The sequence below is a fragment of the Raphanus sativus genome, chromosome 5 (genome assembly GCF_000801105.2).
Source record: "Raphanus sativus cultivar WK10039 chromosome 5, ASM80110v3, whole genome shotgun sequence".
Classification (NCBI taxonomy): domain Eukaryota; kingdom Viridiplantae; phylum Streptophyta; class Magnoliopsida; order Brassicales; family Brassicaceae; genus Raphanus; species Raphanus sativus.
In genome coordinates, this window is record NC_079515.1 from 9,485,172 (window position 1) to 9,502,667 (window position 17,496).

General features: G+C 31.4%; 2 protein-coding genes across 2 annotated transcripts; one reads left to right on the plus strand and one right to left on the minus strand.

Annotated features, from left to right (window-relative positions):
• Positions 1–1,549: 1,549 nt before the first annotated feature.
• LOC108860993 (glycosyltransferase BC10) lies at positions 1,550–2,980 on the plus strand. The gene is made up of 2 exons (XM_018634827.2): positions 1,550–2,271; positions 2,342–2,980. The coding sequence occupies exons 1-2, from the start codon at positions 1,765–1,767 to the stop codon at positions 2,978–2,980; spliced, it is 1,146 nt and encodes a 381-aa protein (XP_018490329.1). The 5' UTR covers positions 1,550–1,764.
• Positions 2,981–3,279: 299 nt separating this feature from the next.
• Positions 3,280–6,036, minus strand: LOC108860986 (protein HEADING DATE 3B). Its single transcript, XM_018634821.2, has 4 exons — positions 5,106–6,036; positions 4,376–4,950; positions 4,240–4,291; positions 3,280–4,159 (listed from the first exon to the last, which is right to left on the minus strand). Exons 1-4 carry the CDS (start codon positions 5,325–5,327, stop codon positions 3,386–3,388), a joined length of 1,623 nt encoding a protein of 540 aa, XP_018490323.1. The 5' UTR covers positions 5,328–6,036; the 3' UTR covers positions 3,280–3,385.
• Positions 6,037–17,496: the final 11,460 nt, after the last annotated feature.

Sequence of the window (17,496 nt, forward strand, 5' to 3'; positions counted from 1 at the left end):
ACAGAGAATGCAAACTCATGCCTTTTGAATTTTGATATTTTTTCTGGAAAAGCAAGGAACCATTGTATTGTCTAATGGTTACAAGAGCACTTCTGACACGCAACAGAGAGTTTGGGCATTTGACAAAATAGATGAGCTATTAGGTGTACTGCAGCCAATTTCTCAATGGAAAATCATTATTATTATTTTTTTTTGAATTATACAGAGGTATCTTGGCCCCACAGAAGTGGTCCAGACTAATCATGTGTTGCCACATGTCGGTCCTCTGTCCCTTGCGATACCGAAATGTTAATTCTCCAGTGGCCGGGATTCGACCCAGTAATCTAAACTATTAAGACTGAAGTACACTTAGCTATGTCCCCTTAGTTTTGCACAAAAATTACAACTAAATGCCACTAATCAAAACACAGTAGTTTTACATCTTTTCTAACCCATTAATTTATTTTTCTAACCCATTAACTTCTTACTATTTTTTTCTATGCTAACCATGTCATTCGTTGGACTTGGTCCTTATTTATGGAAACTATAAATGTAACAATTACACACGTGGTCTAACTCTGAACTTTTGATTATTGATAAGTGCTCATATCATATATAACGCATTATGACGTTTTTCAAAATAAATCCAAGGCCTGGGATTATAGTATCCATTTTGTGGCATGCAGATTAATTGGTTTAATTTTTCTATAAAATTCATTTTTGTAATTGCAACAATCTATTAAACGGTTTAGCATTGTTTGTTAAACGTTGTCTATGGAGTATAGTATCAGTTGATGGCTTACAGAGTAATTGGTTTAGCAATTGCTACTTTACACCTTATCAATGATAGGTGTTTTATATTTTCAATACAATTTTTGTCAACTAATAATGAAAAATAGGTTTCAATATAATTTTTGTCAACTAATAATGAAAAATAGGTTTCAATACAATTTTTGTTTCAAAAAGATAGGTGTTTTATATTTTCAATACAATTTTTGTCAACTAATAATGAAAAATTGTGAAGTTCAAAAACATTAATTGTAATTCGTAAAATCTTATTGGTTTAAAAGTATAATAAATATAAAATTACAGAAAACGATGTATTTATAACTAAGTTTTAATATGTTTTACCCGAAAAATTGTGAAAATTCTAAAACATCTATCTTTTTGAAACAGAGAGAGTATATATGAATTAAACAAACCCGCACGGGCGTGCGGGTCAAAATCTAGTTTGTTTTATAATTTTGTGCACCAAGTGAAGTATCTGGATTAGCCCAGAAGGCCCATGCTTTGCAAAAGATAAATATGTTTAGTCACTGTATAAAATACCCCGAGCCCGCTACTCTAATTGCACCGCCATAATACGTTCCAGAACTGTTTACCACAATCGTAATCAAACCATAATACGTTTCTGTATTGTGTAATAAACGTTATTCTCTAACCGAGACCATCAGTTACCAACGTACTTAGGCTTTTAATGCTTTATTATGTTTGTTTCCGATTTATCTTGCATTTAAGCTCTCTGATACCAAGATTTAGATACCAAAGTCAGATGAGATTTTCAGAGAACATCCCTCGGCTAAGATCATGAGACAAGATTTAAGCTCCATTAAGACTTCCTCTTGACATATGAGGGAATCCGATCCGGCAGCTTATTTTGTGTGTTTTAGACCTTAACAAAACGTCTTTTTCTTCCGGTGGTGTAGGTAACATAGATTCTTTTAAACTCAGAAGTGTTGTTGTATATTCACAAAACTTGTTCTGTTCATCAAGAAACTGAGGCTAATGGGGAAGGAGGAAGGCGTTAAAGATACACCACCTTCCAATTCAAGACCTACGAACCAATGTAGGTCTCTTTTACCAATGCGGGTGCTTCAGGTTTTCTTGATGTTAGTTGTCTCGGCTCTTGGAATCTCTGTCGTTAGCATGCACATGATCAAGTACTTGAAGATTCAAACTCTGGCTCCAACCACATTGATCTCTACGTGCGATGAGGTAACTACATTGGAGAGCTTTATCAAGCCTCCATCGAGTGCTTGGCACTCCATGAATGACAGCGAGCTTCTTTGGCGTGCATCTATTGAGCCACGGAGATATGAGTATCCTTTCAAAAGAGTTCCTAAAATGGCCTTCATGTTTCTCACCAAAGGCCCTTTACCATTTGCTCCACTTTGGGAAAGGTTCTTCAAAGGGCATGAAGGGTTTTACTCAATCTATGTTCACACGTTGCCAGATTATAAATCAGATTTCTCAAGCTCATCTGTGTTTTACAAAAGACAGATTCCAAGTCAGGTACTTACATTGATCTTCAAACTGACCAAAACTTATCTTTTGTAATGTTGCTTCTACTTGTTCTGTGTAGCATGTGGCTTGGGGAGAGATGAGTATGTGTGAAGCAGAGAGGAGGCTATTGGCTAACGCATTGCTAGACATCTCTAATGAATGGTTTGTTCTGCTCTCTGAAGCTTGCATTCCTCTCCGCGGTTTCGACTTCATCTACAGTTACGTCTCCAAATCAAGATATAGTTTCATGGGTTCAGCTGATGAGGACGGGCCTTACGGGAGAGGCAGATACAGCTACGCAATGGGACCGGAAGTCCAGCTAAGCCAGTGGAGAAAAGGGTCTCAGTGGTTTGAAATCAACAGAGAACTCGCTCTTTACATTATTGAAGACATCGTTTACTACCGCAAGTTCAAGGAGTTTTGTAGACCTCCTTGTTATGTGGATGAACATTACTTCCCAACAATGATATCTATTGGTTATTCTGATTTGCTGGCGAAACGGACGTTAACTTGGACAGATTGGTCAAAAGGGGGTCCTCATCCAACTACTTTTGGGAAGTCTGTTATAACAGAGATGTTTCTCAAGAAGATTCAGGAAGATCACTCCTGCTTATACAATGATCAGAAATCTCACGTGTGTTATCTCTTTGCAAGAAAGTTTGATCCAAGTGCATTGGAGCCATTACTCAAACTTTCCCCAAAGGTTCTTGGCTTCTAATGGATGTGTTTCTTGGGACTTTTTGAGTGTAGTTTTGCTTTAGCATGGACACAACTGATAACTATTGTCTTCTTCTACATTGATAGTATATATACTTCAATGGCTAATGAAATTTATCTTTAAAGATAGCTGAATAACAAAAAAATTGATATAGTTTTAGTTCTAAGGAGCATCAGAGTCTTCTTTATATTATCTTGGCATTTCCATAACAATTGAGAACTGTAATGTTATTAATGGAACAAAAACTTCTCTCTTTTATTTACTGTATGTCAAATACAATATCAATATAACATGTGTGTATGTGTGTGTGTATGTTTTATGTAATAGTAAATAGAATACACTGAAAAACTTAACTAGATTAAGAAGCAATTATGGAGCAAAAAGAATGTGGAGAGTAAAGAAAAACTAACTAATCATATGATCTGAGTCCCTCCTTTCTTCTTGAATAGAACGGAATATTCTTGCAGCAGATTCAGAGGCAGATGTTGAAGTATGAGGAATGGCTTTAATGGCACGATGTTGCAGCGGTTGCTGTTTCTGCTCATTGTGATGAGTAGGCTCTGTAGGAAAAAGAGGAAGCACATCAAATTTAGACTTCTCTGGTGGACTTGAAGCTGTACTTCCATGTACATCGCTGTCATTAGATTCCTGAGATTTCTTTAAAGAAAACGGAATGGCTTGAGTCATGTGGCTAGACGTGGTAGACCATCTCTGAAGCTGACCAAACGGGTTTGTCTGGTCAAGTACTGTTGTCCTCGCGTTAGGCTGTGGGAAGTAGTTGTGGCTAAACTGAGTAGAAACGGGGAACCTGAATGCTGACGTGTCGAGCAGCGAATCTTGTCCGTAGATTGGAACCATGAAAGCTGAAGGAGGAGGAGGACATGGTCCTGCGTATGGTTTATAGACCAGACCTTCTGATGGAGACATTACAGGAACTAACCATTGGTTTCCAGGAGGAGGAAGTAGCTGTTGTTGCCAAATAGGGTTCATGAGCTCTTTGGTTATGGAAGGTAGAGGAAGCTTTGGTTTCATATGCTCTGGATATTCTTCGGTTACAGGTTTTTGATTTTCTGTGTTTGGTTTCTTAACCTTTGAAGCAACTATTGTACCACCACGTCTTAGGCCATGAAGCTTACTTTCAAGAACCAGGTTAGGCGATCTTGCAACCATCTTTTGAACCTGTATCATTGTTTAAGGTTCATGGTCAGATCACATTGAAGCAAGTCATAGAACAATCAAGTTATTAGCTAGCAGCTTACCATTATTAGCCTATGAAGCTCAAAGACTTGTGCCGCAAAGATCTTTTGCTGACTGAAAATATATCAGCAAGAAAAGAGTGATAAACTCGGCAAAATTTATGAAAAGAGAGTGACAAGTAAGGGAGAGGATACATACTTGATCATGTAAGCTCTCATCTTCCAAAACCTCTTGTTACCTATCACTCTTGCAATATCATTAGACGATGCACTCACACCAGACAAGGAGTCAATGGCAGAAGAGTCTGAGACATCTTGTTCACGCGGAGGCACAGTTTTGAGCTTCTTTTGAGTTTCAACGTTGAATACATCAAGGGCTCTTCTTCTATACAATTGAGATTTCATCATACTAAGAGACGACCCTCTCTTGCTTTCATCTTGCAAAAGTAATTCTCGAGTATGAAGAGTGTTCAGGGAAGCCTTGGAACCAGCGGCTTCTCCTCCTTTTACTATGTTGCTACTGCTATTACAAAACTGGAGTGATAGATCTGTGTTTGCTTGTGGATTTGTTTCCGAGTGTCTAACAACAGGATCCTTGAGAGAATCCAAGTTGGTAAGGTTCTTGAAATGGTACTCATTTTGTTTTATTGAACTAGGCTTTGTATTAGTAACTGGTGATCCTCTGGCACTTGGATGATTCACCTTCCCCTCAAACTTCGATGCTGGAGAAGTGTTGTAGACTGGTGAAAACTGACTCTTTTCAGGTCGACCATGCTGTTCAAAAACACAAGAAAAAAAAAGTATTGGGCAATAAGTATAAAGTGATATCTATAATTTGTATTTTTTAAATTCTATTTTCATCAATGATTGTGCAATGTAACACCAAGCAAAAGCAAGAAGTGACTTAAAAGGAGGAAAGGAAAACTCACGAGACGGGTGTTGTTGGCTTGTGGAGCAAGAGACAGAGAGAGTGTGGAAGGAGAATCAGAGATCTTGTTTGTTGGACAAGGAAGAGTGGAACGTTTAGAAAGAGACATTGATTTGCCATCAAATGGCTGAGACAGGCCTCCTCTCCCAGTATCATTCACATGAACCCTTGGAAACAATGGAGGGATTGTTATCCTATTCGCCTCATCTTTCATTCCTCCCATCTTTCTTCTTTCTTTTTTTCTCCCTACACTTTACAACAAACCCTATTAATTACTTGTCCTGCAAGTAATCTCAATAAAGAAAGATCGGTAATATAACCAGATTGATTAGCTTCTGAAATATCAAGACCAAAAGATTATAACCTTTTCTTTTTTAGTATAAGATGGGGGAGCTAAAACGAATCTTGACAGAAGATCAAGAAGAGCAGAAGCAAAAGAAGATATTAATGTTTGTGTCGCCCCACAATGGATTCCATACGAGGGGACGACAAAAAAACTTGTGAAGGTTTGGTTGTTGTGTGTATGTGTGACTCTGCGAACATGTCTGGTTCATTCAAGTAAAGATCCCTAACTCACGGGAACTCGGATTACAGATAACGTGGCGAGGTTTTGTTGGTTAGGTCCGAGTGGGCGTGAGGGTGATGATGCTCGGGTGACTCGGTCTCTTTACACAACACTAGCCACATGTTTTCGATCTCTCTCTCTCTCGCTAACTTTAAACTTCCATATGGTTTCCAAAACTTTTCCTATTTTGGGATTATCATCTTTAACGAAATATCTGTTTCTGATCGCAATCATCTGACACAGAAGTGGAGGAGAGATGAAGCGTGTTCGGTCGGAACGAGCCTATTTTCCCTGGTTTGGCCGGGTCGGGACAGACCAGAACTGAAAACCAATCCAAAAGACGATGAGTATTTTTTGGCGCGTGAGAGTCGAGTGTGTTCTTAAATTTAACGCGCGTAAGTAAGAACCCGAGCGTGAATCATGTGGGCTTGAGCCCACTAAATTCTTACATTGAGGTTTTTGGGCTCTTGGAATATTAAGGAATTAGTAACATCCTGGGGACTGGACAAAAAGCATTTAAGCCGTAACCGAAATTTTTAGAATGAAATGGTGTTTTTTTTTTTTTTTTTTTTTTTTTTTTTGAGAATGAAATGGTGTTAAATGATGTTTCAAAAAAAAATGGTGTTGAATGATTAATTCCATTAACTTTTTTTTACCATTTGACATGAATGAAACAAACCATCAATTCTACAAACAATCCAAAATATACAAAAAAACATTCAATAACATTCCTCTACAATTTTGATTACGATTGAACAAAATATAAGTATTCCATTTTATTCAATTAACTAAAAACAATAAAAGTTTGACAAACTTCTAAAAATTAGGAAAAAACATATGTGAACTAACAAAACAACATAGTCCAATATTAAGATATATTGTAACTAGAAGTAAAAATATACCTTATATTCTAGACTTTTACATATGTTTAAAATAAATAAAATATATATGTAACTTCTCTTCAGTATCCAGAAACTAAAGATCTATTAAACAGATTTCATTTCAAAAGAAAAATATGGGTACTACAAAAACTTCGATGATTTGCTTACTTAATATTAGCAGCTTCTTTGTCTAGTCATAACGTTTTTGGTCTCAGGTATATTTAAAATATAATTTTAATATTTTAATTTGATAGCTGACCATGTAGAAAATATAATACCATTCGTTTAGAAGATACAAACAAGTAAAGAACCTATACCAATACAAAAATGAAACCAAAATACATAAGAATATAGTTTAACATAAGATGAACAACTCCTCTTGACTTAATATGCTCCTCCTTTGACCTGTTTCTAATAACTCGAGATCTTAAATTTGCTCAAAGTTGTTTTTCAAAGTTTTTTTTTTGATAACCCAGTATCCGACCACTAAGCGTGATCGACTAGCCCACCGGGCTTATGCCCATGCCATTACAGGAATTTTTAAACCTCCATTTAAGGACCCCTGATTACGCGAAGTGGTCTGGAGGGCGAGAGAAGCCCATGTAAATTCTCTCGTGGCCAACGCGGATCGAACCCAGGGCGGGCACTCCAGACGGAGTTCCTTTACCACTAGGCCAACACGCGTTGGTTTTCAAAGTTTTTTTCCGATAGGGCGATCTCGAGATTGCATATAAGAAGTTTGTCCATGCAAAAAAAAAAAGATAACTGACCAATCTATGTGTATTGACTGAAAGAGTGCTTGTTTACAATCTTGCCGCCCCAGTCCACTTTTCTGCATAGTCAGTTTGGAGGGTGAAGAGAAATGCCGGCAAGTAGCCAATTGGCTCTCGAATATCGTGGCCAATGATGATACTCACAAACTTTCAAGTTTTTGATCATATATTTGTGTTTTTATTAGTTACAAAATTATATATATATAGTAACAACTAAACTATAGTTAGATCAGATTTGGTGCTTCCAAATATAGATGTTTTAATATGCATCGTGAACCAGGATTGTATCTGACTATAAATATGGACATAATAAAGTAACATTTAAATAAATACATTTTAAAAATTTAGAGAATACTAATAACAAAATAAGGAAAAAGGTAAAATATAAAAGAAATAAAATATATATTTAGGAAAAAATTAAAAAAAAAATAATAATAATTTTAGGAAAAACAAAGGAAAAATAAAGAAAATATATTTATAAAAAATATGATGAAAATTATAGTAAAGAAATAGTTTATCAGCTTGAACTTGAGTTGTGTGGAGGTTTACTATTAAGCTTTAAGACCATTTCTAACCATTTTTATATTCATCTCTAAATGCTATGATAGATGACAATGTATTCCAATCCATCTTCATTTCTTCATCTCAGAAAAATTAAACATCAAAGATTTTAAAATATTTTTATGTTAAGAAGTTGTATTTTATGATAAAAGTTCTATGTTATTGAGAATGTTCAAAACTAATTTTAAAACGCCAATATAATATGTAAAACCAACATTATATTTTAATATATTGAAAATATAAAAATTTTAAAAACTAAATTATTTATTTAGTGTAAAAAATAAATAAAATATCATTAAATATAAATTAGTTACTACATAACCTAAATCTTTGAAATGTAACGTACAAATTTAGGTTCTAAAATATGTCAAAATGCATATCATCTATATCAAATAAAATGGATAATTGATATCAAAACTGCTAACCTAATAAAAGCTAAAAATAATCATATGAAATTTATAATATATTTTTTATTTCTAAAGTATTGATATATAGTTAAACAATCATCTAAAACTAATAATATATTACTAAATTTTCTAAAACTAGCTAAAATAATATCTGGTTTCATTATTTTCTTTTTAAAACCAATTTATTATCTCATTTTCATTGAGTTTACAATTTTTATCAAAAAGCTACTGATAAGAAAATTTAATTTATATAAATACATTGTTAAAGATAACTTACTTATGAGTTTCAAATTGTTTCTTATTAATCATAAGGCAAAAAAGTTAAATAATCAACAGTTAAAATTTTAAGCAACACTTTATATTATGTTCCGACACGAATTTGAAAGCTAATAAAATAATAACCCTTATAGAACTTTTATTCTAAAAGTAGGTTTAGTAAAAAAAAGTTATGAAGGAAAAATATGCCTTGGAAGTTTGAAAAGTAATATCCAAGACCCCGAGGAGCATATTTTTAATATTATGATCATTAATAATAAATCAAACTACATGATACTTTCTCATAAATATTTAATCCAATTTACTGATAAATAATTAGATCCTTGTTTATATTAAATTTAGGTAAAACTTTCAATAAAATTGCTACAGAATATCAATAATAAATTATAGTCTAAATGATAACATAAGAACATGAGAAGAAGATTAGTCAATATGCATTCATCAACACGATAATACAAAATATAAAAATACTAATAAACAAAGCAAAAGCAATGAAATCTTATAAATTTTTAACTGTTAGAAAAAAACATAAATATCAAAATTACAAGGAATATACTATGTATAAGGTTTTTTTTTTTTTATTTGAAGTTACCAACTACAGAAATTAATTGTCAAATTATGTAATAAGTTACAAAAGGTGTTAAAAACTTCATGTAGAACTACAAAACAAGCAAACATTATTTTTCTTACCATAAAATAATATATGTTATACTTTCAGAAAGTTAAACCATATCTCTTTAAATGCACTATACATTCATACAAACTTCACTACTATACATCATACTCTAGATTCTTTATATTAGGTGGAAGCACCGTGGCCTAGTGGTCAAGGTTTAAAGGCTTCTACACCTAAATCTGGGGTTCGAATCCCAGGCGACGCAATTTCTACACCAAGAGGTCTGGGTTTCAATTCCCGGAAAAGGCGAATTATGCAGAATATTAGAGACAAGTCTTACAAGGGATCTTCAGCATGGCGCAAGGAATACCGTCAGGAATGGATCTCATAGGGCGGCTCAGGGTGATGCAGTCAGACATGAATTTTCATAAGGCAGGTAGAATGGTCAGCTGTAATATCGTCTATGTAATGTTTCTCGTTGTTTCTAATAGCATAATAAACCCGACAAAAAAAAGATTTTTTATATTATATCTCAATGTGCAAAATATTACTTAACACTAGTCAAAATTAGTTAATCTGTATTCATTTTTATCATCTAACAAAAAATATTTAATAATAGGTATGTTCAAAAAAATCTTTATTGTGATTAAATTTTATATCTAAATATTATACTATCAGATATATACATTTTAAAAGTAACTAAAATTATTTCAAATACATAATATATATATAACAATCACACATTCAGTTTACTTATAGGTTTTCAGTTGTTTCGTATTGATCAAAAGATAAAATAAATTTTCTTTAATCATTGCCAATCTAAAATTTAATAAACACTATATATTATGTTTGACAGAAAAGTTCAGACAACTACAATCCACACATTCTTTTTTTTTCGTAACACACAATCCACACATACACGCAAGCTAATATAGGCTATTATGAGGAGAACTTAAAAGCCATAGTCTATAAAATTAAGATTTTTTTTGGTTATCAACAACAAAGCAAGCTATAAGATAACTTCTCAAAAATTCTTTTAATTTAATTCTCTCACCAAATTCTTTTTTGTACATGTAGAACATACTGGCAATGGTATTGAGAGTCAGAACTTTAGGATCCGTTCTTATGTTAAGTTTAAGGACGCAGTTTACAAAATCAAGGACATATATGCTAAAAACTTTACTAATGTCCATATAAAAGTTATACATGATTTTATCATCGTTATAGTGATACAATGAGAACTTCAACTACCTGAGTAGTTGAAATAATAGTATTGCCAACGGTGCAATTAATAACATAATAGACTATTTCAAAGTTTTTCCAAAAATAAAGATTTATATAGAAATTTTATTTTAATGATAATATAAGATTTATCATTCATCACCATATTAAAATAAACTATCCAACAATATTATTTTTTATAAAACAATTGTACATGTTATAATTATGTTGATGCCATATCATATTTTTCAAAATCCATGTCATTTAATTTTGTTAAGAATGAATGTGGTGATGAGACCTACTCAAATCACTTATCAAATAATTTTGAGGCTATATTCCCGAATAATGTTCAGGATATATTTCATAGGTTATATTTCTTATATTTTCTTAATTGGAGAAACTTTATAAGTTAATAATATTCATATCCAACTATGAGTTTAAAATAATCCTATGTGTGAGTAAAATCTTGTATGTTAATAGAAAGAAAGAAAAAGCTTAATATTGGTTAATGACAGTCATTTAAAAACTTGGACACAACAATTTACCGTGAACATACCTGAAAATAAAACTATATACACAATTATAAGTTAAATTTTCAATTCCATCAATTTGTAGCTCTAACATATTTTTTATATAAGTTTATTATTATTATATATGGAATTACAAGTATTCAAGTAAAAAAAAAATATATATATATATATATATATATATATATATATATATATATATATATATATATGTATATGTGCTTGTGTGTGTGTTTGTAGGTTTGTGAAGATACCAAACATAATTGAAGCTCATATCCTTGTCAAGATTCATTTATTCCTACAGGATAATATTCAATACATTAACGGGGGTGATACATCAAAAATATTAGATACATCAGAAAAAAGAAAAGAAATTGAGTTAAAATTGGAAAACCAAAAAAACGGAAAAAAAAACTTGGGGTCCCTACATTATGACGCCATGCTGATTTCCCACGTGGGACGACTATCCTCTAGGATTACAACCAATTATAGAGAGCCACGTGCATGTGGAGAACGTTGTGTTCACGTGTGAGCTATCAATAATGGAAGAGTGAAGAAGAGTCAAGTGCTTCTTCAGCTTCGCTTACTTGTACAGCTCCGGTCTGGACCATTGAAATCGTACCGAACCGAGCCAAAGTAGCTGAAAGAGAAGGAATATAATGGTTTTTGCTCTTAAGATGTTTCATATTTTGACATATATAAGATAATGGACCACCTTGATCTCTTTATCATGGGCGCAAAATCATGGACACACCCCCGACAAAACATATAATTATGCTTCTACACTAGCTACTCTCTTATACAATTCTTTAGAAATAAGCATTAGGAGCTCAAATCTATCAGGCTTTTGTAAAATTATAGAATCTGCATTCTCTACTCGGTTATGTACTTTCCTATGAAGTCCGGTCTATTAATGTTTTGACATGATCATACTTGTTGCAATTACACCCCAAGTTGACTTAGTAAACCGACGCGGTCGAAATTAATTTTGGTACATTGGATGGGATATGCATGACCGTGGGAAGTCAATTTCGTGAATTAAAAGTGAGGAGTTGTTCTCGACCGACATTTTTGGTTCCCGGTTGAGGTGTGAGAAGTATTGATTTGAGAATTTTTGTTTCTTATGGGTCTGTCAATTAATATATGTTTTGGGATTATTCAAATTCTTTTTTTTTTAAGAAGAAATTGCGTTCACATGTATGGAGAAAGTAATGTCTCTTTCGTTATGAGTATCCTAAGGATGTCAACAACTGTGAATGTGATGTTGATCTTCATTTACCTTCCATCTATGGTTATACGCATATGGTGCAGAGATAATTTTTCTCTAGATGATTGTTCTATATTTAGTTTGCACGTCCGACATTTCAAGGAAAACAGTTATTTAACTAAGCTACATGCTGACAAAAAAAAACTAAGCTACATCTGCAGAAGTTAAATGCATTTCTTTTGCAAAAGAGAAAAAAGGTTAAAGGCATTTTTTATTTGCAAACAAAAAAAAGTTAAATGCATTTCTATTTAAATATTATCGCCTTTTTATCAATCAAATCGGCTGATATATAACACTAGTTTTTTTTTTTTTTTGCTTAATATTATGACACTAGTTAATAGTTACGTATATTGATGCTGTTATCATAACTGATTGTTATAAATACAGGTCAACAAAAATGATCGGAGACTTGGAGTAACGAGTTCGATCATTATATTTTATTTAAACCAGTGTTTGTTTGTGAGAGTTATAAACCAGGGTTTTGTATACACATATATTAGAAAACTTTGCTTCAGCTTAATTGAAACGGTTGATAAAATTTTATTGAATAGGATCTCGACAATATATTATACACACACCCTTTAACAACTCTCTTATACAATTCTTTAGAAATAAGCATTAGGAGCTCAAATCTGATAAAAAGAAATTTATGTACCATAATTATAAATCGTATTAAAGGGATTTTAGTATATTAGTGATGATTCTTGTTTTTACTTATATTTTTACACATCCATAGTACATAATGAAAACACTTAGGGAGATGTATTCAATTTAACATTTGATGTGATTTGATTTTAATGAAGTTTTAGAAAATTTTAATAAGTTGCAAAGATTTAGGTGATTTTTGTTAAACTATAGAATATCATCTAAAACCATAAAATTTGAGTTTTAATTTTTTAACTAAAAAATTCCACCCAAACACCCTAAAATCACCTAAAACTTTAAAATTCTTGAATTTAAAATATTTTCAATAACAGTGAATTTTAAATGAAGTTTTAAAATTCATGTTTGAATAAAAATAAATTTGTCATTTTAATACAAAACACCTAAAACTCTCGTTTGAATACATCCCCTTATTGAATTATGTAGATGTTTTTTCTTATTCTTATACATCACGGGAGTAGATAAAAAGTACTCATTGTTATAAAGTTTTGTATATATATGCGATTAGAGAACTAAAACTGTACGTAATATCTGCTTATAAATCCACCAACGTTTTGTTTGTTTATTTATCTGGAGGCAAAAAACATTGATGATAAGTGTAAAACATGAGTAAGAGAGGGCAAACCAGTGGGATAAATTGATATAACAAAATTGACAATAATAAAAACAAAAGCAAAAAATTGAATGAGCTGTACGTGGGATTATGGAAGGCATGTGGTTGGGCAGGGAGGTCATGTCGACTTCTTTGCTCTCTCTTTCTCACCGTTCTACAGATTGCGATGTTTAGTATAATTTACACTAAAACCAGAGTTCTTCTTTTATTCCTAGCTGATGTTGCTATTTGGGTCTTTTTCCATTTTTTTGTTCTCGATTCTACTAATAGAAAATCCCCAAGTTTTTTTTTCCATTTTTACATGAGGACTCAAATCTGTATATTGAGGTAACAGTAATTTAATTTTATATTTTGATTATTTGTAAACTGAAATATACGTTCTAGTTTTAAAGATACATATATGACTGTAAGTTTTATTACTATTTACGCAAAAAGAAACTATAAGTTATAACTAAATTCCCAAAAATGTTTGGTATAATGTGCTTTCCATTTTGATTGATTTGGTTAAGCTTTCCATTTTTCATGTAGTACTTGATAGTTGATACCATTTCCATGTATCAATTATATGTTTACATGACATGATAAAGGATTGGAATAAACGTTAGGATTTTAGAAATTAATATTACGTTTTAAACATATTATTTTTTAATTTCTTTTACAAAAATGTACGTTATAGATCGATATGTAGATATATATTGATCATTTTGATAAAAGAAAAAGAATGGTATATATTGATCATTATTGACTCATGATGATAACGAAAAGGTAAACTAAGCTAACAGCTAGAAGAATAATAAAATTAATGGTATATAACTATAAGTTACTTTTGCAGCTTGATCATGATCAAAACTATGATTAGATATAATATAAAATTTAATTAATATAGATCTTATATTCACCAAAAAGAAATCAAACCCTAATTCGCAACTTCGTTTCGACATTTCCCGTAAACTTTTCAGTTCGCACGATACTAAAAGGGTGTCAGTCCTTTTTCTCTGCTCAAGCACTCATAGATTTTAAATTACATCTCCCTTTTCATCAAGTGTATAATCATATACTCCCTCCGTTTCAATATAGTTGATGTTTTAGAAGAATAATTTTGTTTCAAATTAGATGAAGTTTTGAGATTTTAAGGTTAACTTTAGCTTTATTGGAAACTGTTCAACCAATTAGATTTCAATGTCTTTTTTATTATTGGTTAATTGATTCTAAAGTAATATTTTTAAAATATTTTTTTAGAAAAAATCTAGTTTTCTTAATCTTTGTGCAAGAAGGCAAAACATCAAGTATTATGAAACAGAGGGAGTACTCAGTAGTTTTGTCAATTATTATATCTGTTTTCTAGGGTTACGAAAGGATGCTCTTCGAATCCAAAAACTATAATGCATACCAAACCTTTATATAAAGATATATATATATATATATATATATATATTATTTTTTTTATTTATTTATTTAAAATCATTTCCCAACTTCCATTAGTAATTTCAGTTTTACCTTAGAGCTTTTCGGACTCATTTTTATATTTCTCTATGTTTTTTTTTTCAAATATAAAAGAATTTTATCACAAAGATGGTCAATAAAACTTTTCTATTTTTAGATGAATGTTATTTTTTGCTTCTATTATTAGATGAAAATAGCATTTCTCTATATTTTTATAAAAGTAGAGAAAATCTATTATAAATACTTATATTTACAAATCTACATTTATAATAGTTTTTTTTTATTTTAGAGGTAATTATATAACTGAGTTGGAGATGATGTAAAGTATGTGTAAAACGTTAATTTTAATATCAGCTACTCACGAAAATTAAAATAAATTTCGGATCAAGTAATGAATAATCAGGTTTACCAGTATCAAGTTTATCAGAATGTTGTTGACTATGATACATGGAATTGGAAGCGAGGAACCGGAATCGTTTTTAAACATAAAAGCGGGATTTTTTTAAGAATTAAGAAACAGTAACGTGTTGGAACGTATATCCTACATATATATATATATATATATATATATATAAGTATAGCTTTCTTTATAAAATTTATGGTTCAAATTTTAAAATAAAATATTTATTCATTGATAATAATTTTAAATAATTTCATACTAAAACTGTGAATATACACATAAATTAAGATTATAGGAAATTATCATATTAATCATTTTTAATATTTCATAGATAATTGATACAATATATTGGAATATATATGCTACATCTCTAATAAAAATTCCAATGCATAAAGATAATTTATAAATGCATAAAGATAATTTCTAGTATTATCTTTATATTTGTTTATTACTATTTTCTCTACTACATAGTAGGCCTTGCCATTTTACTCGGATTCGAAGACCCAATCCGAAACCGACCCGGAAAATTCTGTTCGGGTAAGAACTGAACCGATCATTTTATCCTATTCGGTTTTGTTGTGGAGGATCCGCATGTATTGGACCCGATATGACCCGAACTCGAGACCCGATGAGATGCCCAAAATACCCGAAAATTTTAGTATATATTAGGTATATATCAAAATATTTTGGTATTTTTTTAAGTACTGGATTTGAGTTTTCAGGTACATTTTTGGGTTTGGGGTAAAATTGATTTTCAAAAATAATATTCAAATAATCGGATAAAAGTTATGGTATTGGTCATGTCTTCAGGTCATATTTTAGATAAAGTTTCAGATATTTTTTGGGTATTTAAATATTTTCAGGTATTTTTGTGTGTTCTGTGTATTTTTTTGGCTAGACCAGAAAAATCCGATCCAAAACCAAATCAAAATATTCTAATTACCATATTGAGTCCAACTATGCAAAACCCAAACCGATCCGGATCCGACAAGATACAAACCAAACCTGGATCCTTCCGACGGACTGACAAACTCTAATCACCCTATTGATCTTAATATCCAAGATCTGAAAGATCTGTATCCCGTAAGACCTGATCTGAACTCGATCCGAAGATCCGAATGCCCATGTCTACTTCATAGTATCAAATTTTAGTTTTTATAAAATACAAAAACATGATTTTATATTTTTATTATTTATAACATCATCTTTTGTTAAATAGAAACATGATTCCAAATTAAATCGTAAGTTTTTAATGTGCTTTTAAATACGATATTTTAGAAATGAAAATTTGTAAATTTCCAAAAAATTCCGATTTTGATTCCGGTTCCGAAGCGGCCGGAAAAAGATGAAGTTTTCATGCAACCTCGGTTGTTTTGCACACTTGTTCCAAAGTAAACGTTTATATTTTCGGTGGTGTTTTGAAATTCAGTATTAGGCATTTGAACGTTGTAAAAAATAGGTGGATTGATATTAATCTCCAAGGGTTTGATCTCTTAAAATATTTCTAAAGATATCAGGCATACACAATATTGACCATTACATATACCAAAAATCTTTTGGTGTAAAATATCCAAATTGTTGACCATGACATAGTTTACTGGTTGTATAGTTATCTTGTATTAAGAGTTATTCTTAGGTTCACCCCCTAGAGTGAACCTCTAGGTTCACCAACCAATAGTGTTTGAGTATTTGGTATTTGATATCTTTTAAAAAAGGAAACAAAATTTAATTTCAAAACTATATTATATTTTTAAAATAACAAATATAAATACATAAAAATAGTAGTAGTTACAAAAATAAATAAATTAATATTATTAAGCTTTTAGTAAAATACTAAACCCTATACCCTAAACCCTAAACCCTAAAATCTTAGGTAAATCCTAAACCCAAAAATTTACCTAAGCCTTTTGATAATCGTAAACCCTAAATCACAAATATTAAGAACTAAATCATAATAACAGTAAACCCTAAATCCTAATCACTAAACCCTAAACCCTTGGGTAAACCCCGAACTCTTGGATAAATCATAAACTCAAACATTATATATTTTTTTTTTTTGACATTCAAACATTATATATTGGTCGGTGAACCTACATGTTCATGAATTATCCAAGGGTTCGGGGTTTACCCAAGAGTTTAGGGTTTAGAGATTAGAATTTAGGGTTTAGTGTTTTTATGA